The sequence below is a fragment of the Sander lucioperca genome, chromosome 7 (assembly GCF_008315115.2).
Source record: "Sander lucioperca isolate FBNREF2018 chromosome 7, SLUC_FBN_1.2, whole genome shotgun sequence".
Lineage (NCBI taxonomy): Eukaryota > Metazoa > Chordata > Actinopteri > Perciformes > Percidae > Sander > Sander lucioperca.
The window spans coordinates 26,955,246-26,967,739 of record NC_050179.1 but is presented as its reverse complement, the minus strand read 5'-3'; the positions used below and the strand labels follow the sequence as shown (position 1 = coordinate 26,967,739).

Sequence of the window (12,494 nt, the reverse complement as noted above, 5' to 3'; positions counted from 1 at the left end):
CACTTCAATTTTATTGCTGCAATTTGGGATTGTCAAGCAGACAAACTGACCAACACATAATAGATTGATACTTGTATTGCCACGGAAAATATCGCAATACTATGCTGTATAGATTTCCCCCCCCACCTTCCCTATGGAATTGAGAGTGGCAAGTCTGGTACTTTGATCAGTGTTTCAGAGTGAGCTGTAAACTGTTCCTACTGACAACTGCCAGGAGAAATGGAGGACGGAGAGAAAGACACAGTGAGGGGGATGCAAAAGATGAAAGGAACAGACAGAAAGAAAGTGAGAGGGAGCTGCATGGCGTTACACTTTGTGTTGATGATGATTCATTGCATGCATCAATCATGTTAAAGTGTTTTGCCAAAAATGCCTTTTAACTTGGAACACAGTGAACATGCAGATAGTCAGAAGAGGAGTGGGTTATGCTGCATGAGCGTGTTATATGACGTTTCTTTGGACGTTTGGATACTGTCACCAGTGGGCTGTTTGGTATCGCCTCAGCTCGCTTGGAACCTCGACGGAGGCGATATTAAAAAAAGTACCTGTTAGCTAGTACCAGGGACTTTTTTTCGTAATGGAAAACCAAGAAAAGGAGAGTAGAGTCGAGGCGAGTCGAGCAGGTACCATGTAATGGAAAAACGCCAATACTTATATAGCTAACGTTGGCTTAAGTGGGAGGCTGCTAACAGTTATAGCAGCATCAGACTGTCGTCAATCTCAGCCTATAGATCGAACAGTTGTTATTAATAAATTTAAAAAAAATGAATTACAGACGACACTCAGCCTAACAATATTGATTTAATCAGATATGTGTTTCCACATAAACAATATGCGGCCACCGTGTTGGGTCATTGATCCACTGATACGGGGGAAGACTGAGGGGACATGATGGCGATCAACCTTAATGTATTAATATATCAATGTATCGTGAACACTTAGGTTTAGGCAAGGTCAGAAAATAAACATTAGATGTGTATAAAACTATTTTTTACCAAGCAATAAATCCATAAACATTTGTCAAAATTATGATCCAAACGCACGTCAAATAGACCTTTTTCACGGCAGACATGTTGACATGTCATAGTAGGAAAAGCACAGGTGTATTCAAAACTATTAATGATGGCTGCATTCCACTTAGGAGAGGCCCTGGTATTGTGCATGCTGACTCACTGAAATAGTGCACTGGGACACTTGATGGAATTGAGCCATCGTTAAGGTTATCAATTTCAGCTGTGCTTTTTCTACTACGACAAGTCAAAATGTCTGCTCTGAAAAAGATCCATTGCATTGACTTCTATGGGATCATCTGTTTTCTATCCCCCAAAAGGGGGAGCGGCCTTGACGTTTAGCAAAGAACTAGACTACTAGACTAAACTAAACTAGACTAGATTATGTTGATAGCTGATTAATTGTTCCGTTGTTTTTCGAAGCAAAAATGTCAAACATTCTCTGTAGGCTTTGATGCTTTCCTTTCTCATATTATGATAGTTAATTGAAGACTGTTGGGTATTGGACTGCTGGTTGGATAAAACAAACTAGTTGAAAAAGTCACTTTGGACTGGAGAAAAAGCATTTTTCACTATTTTTTACATTGTAGAGACACAAACTTATTCATTGAGAAAATAGTCTGCAAAATAATAAGTAACGAAACTAATTGTTAGTTGCTAATTTCAAGATTTCAAGATGGACAATGTTGACAACAATGACTGCAGTTCAAACACATCAGGATGCAAGTTTAATACAATGCAAGCTTGCAAACTAATTATTATTTAGTAATATTTATGTACAAACGTACGTAAATTTGTAAAGTTTATTGCTTGTAAAACTACAAGTATGTGGTGCATTCTGGCAGTGACTGCAGCTGTCTGAATGGGCCAAAGTGAAAATCATTAACTGCTGAGACACACAATGTTCCAAATGACAAGCTGTTCTGCATTGTTCTGCTCTCCGGCTGCACCCTAGGGCGCACTCAACTCCACAGAAAACAGCCAACTCTAAAACTGCTGGAGACAGACAAGCTTTGAGGAGTATCGCTTTGAGTAAGTATCGCATTGAGTTTTGTGTGTGTATGTGTGTGTGGAGAGAGAGAGGAAAATGAGAGACAACTAAAGAAAGTAGCAGAAAAAGATTGAACAAAATGGGAACAGGAGCAGGGACAGAGGGAGGGATAGTGTTGCATCCATCTCCTAACCTTATTAAGAATGGATGTTTACTTGGCCTGGTTGAGGAAAGAGGAGAGGAGAAAGACAAGAAGGACATGAAGGAAAGGAAATAAGGAAGGTGGGGGAGAGGAAGAAGAATGAAAGGAGTTCAAAGAATAGAAAGAAAGGTGCATCAGGGTTAAGATGAAGGAGAAGATGAGAACAGCAAAGGATGAGAAACATGCAAGCAGAGCGGGTCTAATGAGCAGAATGCTGCCTGCGGGCGGACACACACACACACACACACACACACACACACACACACACACACACACACAGAGCAATCATTCAATCCCTTTGGTGTGGACTTCTTCATCCTGATAATAACAGTGGGGTCAATAATATTGGAAAATAGCAAAAACAATTAACATTTCAAAGTTCAAGACGATGCAGAAAGTGAGCTGGAGAGAAAATGCCAGAAAGAGTTCACTGCTGATGTCAAAAGGCGCGGCTTGCACTGTGTATCGTCCAATCAGTGTGAGTACACTGTAGCCGATTACTGTCATGCTGTGGACATCAGGTGAAATGCAACAAAAGGAAACAATCCCGGGGAAAACGTGAAACTTCAATAAGTAAGTGAGTTAACACAATAGGAAATCTAACAGTTCCTGAAGTGGTAAAAGAAATGTTGAGCAGGAAAATGTAGAAATTCTCACACACACACACACACACACACACACACACACACACACACACACACACTTCCTTTCCTTTACTAGGGTACTAGGATAAATTGGCCCTCTGGTCTTGATCATAATTAGTTTTCTATGTACCCCTTCTTTATCTATTTGGATCGTGGTCAGGGTCTGCAGAAACTGAGCTACTTTTCTCTTTTGTTTTCTACCCGTTAAAGCAATTAAAGCGACATCAGCTGATCTCCAGGGGAAATATTTAGTGGGGCAGTGATGAAAAAGAACCCTATGGTATTGATGAGCTGACCTAAATCGACATGGCGCTGCTTAATTGCCACTTCCAGAAAGGCTGCACCTTTGTACAGGTTTATCAGCTGTCCTTTGAGTGAAATTAGATATTACCTCGGGATTCTGTAACAATAGGACAAATACAAATATTGTAGTAAGACATTTTCATTAATAATTATACTAATAAAGTGTTGTGATAAAATTGCCTTAAGCACCCTAACAGACATCTGACTTAGGCTACTGATGCTGCTTTTACTATGGGTGTGCTCAAAGGGCGAAGTGCGGTGCTGCGCGTCGGACTTTCTTTTGAACTGACAGTAAACCATCACCAAAAGTAAAGCTGTAGGCTACTGCACTGACCTGAATTTATGAAACCTTCTGTGTTGATAGAAAAATGCACAAATTGAGCCAAGCCTAAGGGAGTACTGGCCAACAAACAAAATGTAGGTTACAGTAGTTTTGGACGGGGCAACGAGGAGAAAGCTAGGAATGCACAGTGATGAGACTGCCGAGTCATCTGGGGATCAGAGGCTTGATTGCCGACACACACGTGCCTTTCCGTAGTGTTAATTAACACGTAGCTTTGCTAAGCTCGAGCTATAAACCGAAACAGTACATTGTTAAGATGGTTTCAGTGCGTAAGTGCGCACTGCACCGGTCCGTATGCACTGCCACTGGATGTCTTCATCCAGTACACCCTCCCATCCAACCTGTCAGGCTGACCACAGTCTGGCTCTCTATACTTACATCCAAAATAACGGAGATGCCTCTCCGTGGCTCCGGGGCGAAGAACTGCTCCTGAGCCACGGCCACCTCCTCCTTGCTGGAAGCGTACTCCCGGCTGGAGATGTTCTTGTTGTCGCTCATTTTGGTGACTATCCAGCGGACGAGCCCGTCGATTCCACCGGGCTGGGCGCCGCTGTTTCCGGACTGTGCTGCCGTCGCGGACTCGCTGTCCTGACTGGCTACGGGGTTCGGCTGCTCGCGGCTTTCTTGGGCTCGAAGTTTGGCTTGTTCTTTGTTAAGCAGTTTGTGGACTCCGTCCCTACAGTAGCGCGCTGCCTGCTCACACATCCTTTTGCTGCGGAGCGCTCATGCTGCGCTCTACGGGGGAGAGAGAAGCCCCCACCCCCCATCCTCCCCTCTTACATCACAGCACCCATCCCAAAACACACCCACCAATCCTGCATATCCTACATGTTATTTATCCGTATCAAACGAAAAAGGGTCATTATATTCTTACTGGGACTGATATTTTTAAGGTTTGGAGAGTTTAAAGTGACTTTGTTGCACTTACTGGTATTTACTGTATCTCGTATTAAGACACTACAGTGATTTTACATTCCTATTGGGTACAATGTATAGCCTATACTTTAAAATTAATATACTCTTTGTCCTTCTAAAATGTAAAAATATAGGAGTCAACATCATGTGATTGACATCCACTCATGTTGTAATAACGCTAGACCACTTAGGACAATCTGGGATACAGTAACCACTCCTCTTGGGCTCTGAAAGCAAGCAGAGAGGTGTAAAACAAGGGAGTACATCCATTTTTCTTTGTCTTTTGTTAAATGTCTAATGTGAACAAAGACAGCAATACTGTATTTCCCTTCCTTCCTTTAAACAGTCACTGCAAGACACTTTGTCCCAATGGGAGGATTGGAGTGTCTCTTGAACTGTCAGTCCAGCTCCTCATTAGAGTTTTAGGTAGGTAGGTAGGTAGGTGTGTGTGTGTGTGTGTGTGTGTGTGTTTGAGCGCATGTGCGTGTGTGATGTGACAAATCTAACCTTTGGTAATGAGCGTCTCCTCCAGCTCTGCCCTTTCAGCTGAGTAGCTAGTCTTGCCTACAATGTGTGTGTTTAACAGCTAGAGTGGTTTGGACAAATTAACTCCAAGTGGAAAGTTGACACTTTAACATGTTATAGGATGACCGAAATGCAAAAAAAGTCAGGTAAATGTTGTATCTTCCCCCTTATCACTGAAGCAGTAGAATTGGTGAACTTACTTGACATGATTGCCCCCATGTGGAAACAAGTGTGCAATGACAGGTGTGGGCAGGTTTTCTCTGCAGGTTTTATTCAGTTGACTATTCAAATATTTATGAACACATTTATGACAACTAATTAGTTGAATAACAAAAATATACACAGGACAATTATGGCTGTTTTTGACCTTCACATTGGAGTTCAGGCATTGAATAAATAATTTGTAAACACATTCAACTAAAGCATCGTAAAAAATCTGTTACACATTGAAGGCTTGAGTCTAAAATGGTTTCCTGTGAATTTATCTTGGCATCTGTTTGTGTATATTCTTACGTGTGTGTCTGCACAGCCAATTGCATGTGTGTACAGTAAGTGTGTGTGTACATATCTCTCTCTAAGATGACTCCGTGCGGTAGCCCTTTAGGTAATAGACCCAAGAACAAGGTTTGCTGTGGCCCTCAGAGTGCTGACTGGAGATGGTCAGCTTGCCAAACCACGGCCCTGGAAGGCCTCCTGGAGGGGCCTCAAAGGACACCAGAACGGTATGGGTCTTTTTGGAGAGGATTGTGTCCACCTCTGTGACAGAAAAACAGGGGTTGTCCACCTAGGAGCAGAGGAAATAAGGCCCAGGTTCAATCAATAACAGATGAGGTCAAGGAAATTAATAAAGTGTAAGCATTTTGTAGAAGTGGAGGTGTGAAGAGTCACAGTCTAAACATGAGAATATAAAAGCCAGACTGCACCACTCTCTTTACTGCAACTGTTCCAGGCTGAATTTTAAGCTATAGTGCGTAGTTAGTCGCCCCCAAGAGGAATTCAATGATAACAACACTGTCGGTAAATCCACATGACGCAAGCCTTCCGCGATCACGCACCACCTCCACCCCTCCTCCACAAAGCTGCTAGTAGCTCAAGGCGGACACGGAGGATTAAAAAAACATGATGAACTCTTTAGAAGAGGTAATTATCTTGTAGTTTTATATCCTCTTTGTCTCCAAAGCTGAACGTTGCTGTTGTCCTTTTCTCAGCAGTGACGAAAAAAACGCATCACTCGAGCTTCTGCACGTAAAAGTCGCCGTCGTTTTGTAAACATAGACATACTGAGAAATACAGAGAGGGTTTTGTGGAGCTGAAAGGCTGAATTAGCTTTGTTTCAACTCATTTGGCAATGGCTTGAATGTAACGGACGTTCAATATTATAAAATAGTTGCGCACTATAGCTTTAAAGCTAGCAGAAAATGAATTCCTTGGATTTCAGCAAATGTATTGTTTTTTTCACACTGGATGTATTGGAATGCAATAAATCGCTTCAATTGTCAGTGACACCAATGCTCCTCCAAAAACATCTACACATTTTTAACTTATTCCTCTCTTCAATCTGGTTTCCCAGATTTCCCTAGCCCTCAGGCCATTACTTCTTTACCTTAAAAGAGAAAGTGGTGGTCTGCAGGAATACATTCTTGAAGGGGATAGAAACGCTGCGACCCGTCTTGATGCTAAATGGGCCCTGGGCTTTGGGAGGGAGGCAGATCCCATGCAAGGGAAAGATGTATTCGCCACCGCCTGCTGAGGACAGGCAGAGCTGGCCTCTCACTTGCCCCAGCTGATGAGGTTCAAAGCAAACCTCCACGCTGGCATCTGGCCCCACCTGGGCTCTGGACTTATCCACTATGAAGTCTGGGCAATCAGTCTGCAGGAGAGCGATAACAAGAAGGGATTCATAGGACAGCAAATAAATCACTGAGACTACATTGGTATTTTTAGTTATTTTGAATGATCATCACAACACTGGTGTCATAGGTTGGGTATGAATGTAAAGTACTACAGTATGTGTTGTTTTAGCTCTACAGTGTAGTATCTACAGTACAGTAGGTGTGAACATCACTGTGTCACAAGATGACAGCCTTAAAGGGACCAGAGCTATTTTCTTGACTTGATGAAGTTCCTCTAGAACCACACAACACACTACAAAACTATTTTCACAGGCTGAGTAGTATTCCTCATGACTAGTAAACTGATGTGTATGTGTGAAATTGGTGAAGTGCCTGATGGAGATATTCAGTGTTTAGTTATTTTGTTATATTTACATATATATATATAATATAAATATTTTCTTATTTATTTTGTTTCTGTTTGAATTATACAGCTACACGAGTTTGATTCTATCGTTATTAATATCTTTATTTTGGTTACTTTAAGTATCTGTTAGTGCTTTTGTTTTGAAAGTACCATGCAGCCACCAGGTGAAGTCTATATATATACTGTATATGGGTAAGCAGGGATGTAGCAGGTAGACACCGGGGAGGGCTGATGTTTTTTTTTTACCAGAGCCAATAGATGCAATTGTTCCTTGTTAAAATGTTTGCTTACCGAAAAATAAACAAAACATCATCTTTGCCTTGACAATGAACGTATCTAACCTGCGTAAGATTCACTCCTTCGGTGCCTTAGTGGCTGTTTGATTGTGAGTTTTTAGTTTGTTTTAGTTGAGTCTGAGGACAAATCGCCACTACAGTGCCCATTTGAAAGACACCATCTAGTGCCCGCATCCATTAGTAAAAGCAAAACTAGCAGAGAAAAGGGCAGAACATACAGTCTCACAAGAACTAGGTGTCACCTCCATTTCTGAATCATTCGGACATGTTTAATATTTTCCTACCTTGCATGAGTACTCAGTTTCGTAGCGGGAGTGGTTGGTGAACTTAACAAGAACAGAGTGGCTGCTGCCCAGAGAAGTGCTGAAGTGGACGGTTTTCTCTTGCGGTGGAGGCAGAGCTTTGAGAAGCAGATCGTAGTGGAAGTAGCCCAGATCATTACTAAACAGAGTCAGCCGGGCTGTAGACTCGCCTGGGCGCAAGGGAAAGTACTCAAAGCTCAGAGAGCCCTAAAGAGAGGAGACACATGCACACACAAAGAGTGCCAATTACAGTTTGTTTGTGAGCACACAGCTGTATTTTTCCCAAAGTACCGAAAATAGATGTACTCAGCACCCACCTTGGACTGTCCCGGCACAGTGTGCTGAGGTGGGGCACTGATGTCAAGGCATTTACAGTCAGTGGTGAGGCAGGTAGCTGTTGTCAGGGGGTTCTCCACCTGTACGGTCGCCAAGGCCGTGCGGCGGACGGTGCTCACCAGCTCTATGGTGGACACGACTCCTGGAGATGTGGCCTTGAAGTTAACAAGGTAGAACAAGTACTCACCGGACACCTCATTACGAAACGTCACCTGAAGAGAAGGGTTAAAGGGTGATGTGATGACAAGGCTCAGAAAAATTAAGTCTAAAATGTGGTCACAGAAATGTGTGTGTGATCCAGTGGTGGAATGTAACTATGTGCATTTACTCAAGTACTGTACTTAAGTACAAATTTGAGGTACTTTACTTGAGTCTTTTCTTTTCATGCCACTTTCTACTTCTACTCCGCTATATTTCAGAGAGAAATATTGTACTTTTTACTCCACTACATTCATTCGACAGCTTTAGTTACTTGTCACTTTACAAATTAAGAATTTTGCACACAAAACACAAATAGTTTAGCCAATTAAACACAGAACTGTTTTGATCGTTTCCAGTTTCTTAAATGTGAGGATTTTTCTGCATCGAGTACTTTTACTTAGTACATTTACCTGATAATACTTACATACTTAAGTAACATTTTCAATGCAGTACTTTTACTTAAGTAAAGAATCTGAATACTTCTTCCACCACTGGTGTGATCAAACCTTGGTGTTGTACTGCCCCTCTCTGTATGTGAAGAAAGACATCTTGTAGTCTCGCTTGGCCAAAGCAGGGACATCAACGTATTCCAGACCCTTGAGGGACACCGTAGCATCTGGCTTGTCAGGTTTTAGGATCTCTATTAGCACACGGAACCTGAGTACACAGAAACACTTGTGACTCTACTGTACAACTGTCTTAACAGGGCTTGTGCATTTCTCCTCATTACATCTCAGCGGTTATTCACATTCAGCATTCACATATTACATTTTAGGTGATCCTTTTAACATGCAGCAAGAGGTTTTGCTAAATTAAATAGGGGTATGATTTCCACCACTTCACTTTTAATGCATCCAAAGATATACTAACAATAGCTGGTAGTGTCTGTTCACGTTATTCTAACTATAGTCTATTCTTGACCTTCTACTTCCGGGATTGCCTCGCTGCCGCCGGAAATTCCGCCGTAGTCCTTATTTTCGGCCGAATTTCTGTTACCTTATGCTTTCCGTTACCTTACGCTTTCCTTTACCTTACGCTGTTGCACTACTTAAACAACTTTTGAACGTACACACGTTCCACCAAAACAAGTTCCTTGCCAAGGCTATTTTGCAGCCACACCGGGGCTCCGTGCTCGCGCTTAGTGCCGCCCAATCACGACTGTGATTGATTTTAAGAAATGCCAAAAATGTGTTGGTTCAAACTTGGGAATTGAAGCTAATATAACTGATATCTGTATAGCAACAGACATTTAAACAACAAGGTAAAAGGGGGCTCTTCATGATAAAATAACAGAGAATTATCATCTGCAGCTCCCCTCGGCCATACAGAGCTTTATATCGACTTTCAGATCATTGTGTAGCTGTTCAGTCCCATCGCTCTCATAGCATCATTTTCCGCCAAAGCAGGAAGCTGTTTTCAGAAAAAAAAGCTCTAAAAATCCCCTGTACACTACCTGCCCATTATAAAACGTCAGACAAATGCAGGTGGGGACTAGCTGGTGAACATAGTTATCAGCTAAAGAGCCAAATATTTCCCCCAGGAGTTGGAAGAGACCAAAAAAAAATCAAAGAGAATATTGGACTTGCATATATCAAGTGGCCAGAAGCACATCTCCAAATGAAAGATAATGTTGCTCCGTAACTACTAGCTGCGTAACTAAGCAACTGTTGGATAACAGGTTTGTCCTATCAAGTCAATATGACAATGCTGTGTTCACACAACAACTCGTTTCCGCTGCCCCCGAGTGGCCAAAAAAATCATGTGACGTAATTATATTTAGGGTTATATATAGTCTTGCATTGCCAGACCTTCCTCCACAGCGCTGTGGATGAGGGTCTAGCTAGTCCAGACAGCATTTTTTCCCCTTTCCTTTATTGCGTTATATATCTTTTTTGTGCATGTAATAGGTTTACAAAGTGAAAAAGTAAGGTAAGTCCACCCCAAAATGACTTACCATCTCCAACAGAAAACACTGCTCTATTATAGTCCAGCCTTTACTTCCGTGACAAACATGCGTCACTTTGTAACATTATTTGACACATTATAATGCTCGCCTAGCTGCTAGCGTGGCACGCCCTCATACGCTGCTTCTGACTGGCTGGTAGTCCTTACCTAGGTACTGCACATGTGCGACTCCCAACAAAGATGGAGCAGAAGTGAGATGCCTCACTCTGTAGCTAAAACAGAGAGCTCAACACACAGGGTGAAAAGAGGAGCTGCAGCAATGTGCAGTACAACAAAAATAGTGTTTTTTGAAAATTAAACCATGTAAACCTATTCTGATATAACCTCTAAATACAATTATGAACCTGAAAATGAGAATAATATGAGCACTTTAATCGTCTTGGGCGGTGCTAAGCGCCAGACGCAATGACGGTGCCTCTGCAAAATACAGAACATGTGCTCTTTCAGAAGTTGTTTTAGTCGTGCAACAGAAAACTCAGATTTGACAGATAGTCTAGCTAGCTGTCTGGATTTACCCTGCAGAGATCTGAGGAGCAGTTAACTCAGTCCTCATAAATCCACCGGAGTTTAGAATGCCAACATGAAGAAAGTGTAAAGTGAGGGACACCCGGCCGTAAATGAGGGACATCCGGCAGATCATCTGGCGGCACCTGAACAATCCCATAAATCAGAGATTTTCAACAGGGGATCCGGGACCCCTAGGGGGTCCTCAAAGTCACTGCAGGGGGGCCTCCAAATTATTGTCAAATTTTAAAAGTTATGATTAACAAATATAAATCCCCACTAATGATAGGCTTACTGATCTATAGGTAAGGTAGTCTCTGAGGTAGCCACCCACAGATACAGTTAATCGTAAAGATCACTGTGCCACATGTAGCCTATGTGTAACATTAAAATCATGCAAACAATTATTATTTAAATAGCTTAGTATTCTATGAAAAAAAGGTATGTATAAAGGCTTTAGGCCGCCCTACACGTTATTATAGCCCCAGTTTAATATGCAACTTCATTTTATACAATATATGTAGTAGGATGAATCGTAAATGAATCATCGTCGATATAGACTAGGTTATATATGGTTTAAGATACTAGTGAATAAAATGTGTGTGTTTGCTTTACTGCTGTTGCTTAGAGAGCCAGTTGTGCACAGGAAGAAACTCCGTGTGGTGAGTCTTGGCAGGCAGTTCATGCACGATGGTGTCCTCTGCCTTGGGAGGTTCAGCAGTTCCTTGCAGGGAGTACAGCACGCCTGTCCCATCAGGGAAGGAGAAAAAGACTGATCCCTGAGGAAAGAAGGAGAGATATGACAAGTTAATGTCTGAGATTAAGTAATAATATCACACTTCAGAGCTTATACGTTTTTGTTTTGTTTTATGGAATGCATTGCACTTCAAGGTGGAATGTAACTGAGACTATGTTTAGACGGAAACGATCTGAAGAGAAAACGCAAAAAGTGGCGTTGCGTTCTCACTTTTTATTCCGCGTTTAGACGAGCGTTATGGGGGGGGGGGGAATCTGCGTGCATATGGTGATGCAAAAGTGTGTGAAATGCGATCCACCAAGTCTGCACGCCTGCGTAGAACCTTCCTTCTACCTGTCTCCCTCTCCTCCTCCTCTCTCCCTCTTCTCTCCCTAGTAGCGCGAAGCGAACAACAAAAGCTGACAATTTTGTCTCTGGACAGACGAGGAGGCGGAGTTATTGCTCCAAACAATGCACACACAGACACACACGCGGCGCACACACACACACACACACACACACACACACACACACACACACTCGCAGTGCGTTTTTACCCTTTAGACGGGAACGCGATGGTGGAGCATTTTTAATCTTTCCACTCTGGAGGGTGGTTTCACTTTTTTGCGTTTTTAAGCCCCAAAAATGCCGTCGCCGTCTAAACGAAAGGCACATCTGATAAAATATTTTGTTGTTTTCACCCGCAAGCGTATTCGTGTAAACAGGGCCTAAGTACATTTACTCAAGTACTGTACTTTAGTACAAATTTGAGGTACTTGTACTTTACTTGAGTCTTTTTTTTCCATGCCACTTTCTACTTCTACTCCACTACATTTCAGAGGGACATATTGTACTTTTTACTGCACTACATTCATCTGACAGCTATAGTTACTAGTTACTTTAGGAATTAAGATTTTTGCACACAAAACACATGTACGTAGTTTATAATACAAGATATTTTG

The 12,494-nt window shown here is 42.1% G+C and overlaps 2 protein-coding genes across 4 annotated transcripts in view; both read right to left on the bottom strand.

The window, feature by feature from the left end:
• The window catches only part of necab2 (N-terminal EF-hand calcium binding protein 2), a 165,527-nt gene extending 161,268 nt beyond the window's left edge, over positions 1–4,259 (bottom strand). The window contains exon 1 of the mRNA XM_031309984.2: positions 3,872–4,259. Coding sequence (XP_031165844.1) covers positions 3,872–4,198 — 327 coding nt within the window. The 5' untranslated portion in view covers positions 4,199–4,259. The remainder of the gene's footprint in view (positions 1–3,871) is intronic.
• A 1,241-nt stretch (positions 4,260–5,500) lies between these two features.
• The window catches only part of hydin (HYDIN axonemal central pair apparatus protein), a 128,284-nt gene continuing 121,290 nt past the window's right edge, over positions 5,501–12,494 (bottom strand). For all 3 annotated transcript variants that reach the window (XM_036003247.1, XM_036003248.1, XM_031309972.2), the window contains exons 87-92: positions 11,412–11,575; positions 8,834–8,984; positions 8,108–8,338; positions 7,773–7,997; positions 6,537–6,803; positions 5,501–5,717 (exon numbers count right to left, since the gene is read on the bottom strand). In XM_036003247.1, coding sequence (XP_035859140.1) covers positions 5,508–5,717; positions 6,537–6,803; positions 7,773–7,997; positions 8,108–8,338; positions 8,834–8,984; positions 11,412–11,575 — 1,248 coding nt within the window. In that variant the 3' untranslated portion in view covers positions 5,501–5,507. The remainder of the gene's footprint in view (positions 5,718–6,536; positions 6,804–7,772; positions 7,998–8,107; positions 8,339–8,833; positions 8,985–11,411; positions 11,576–12,494) is intronic.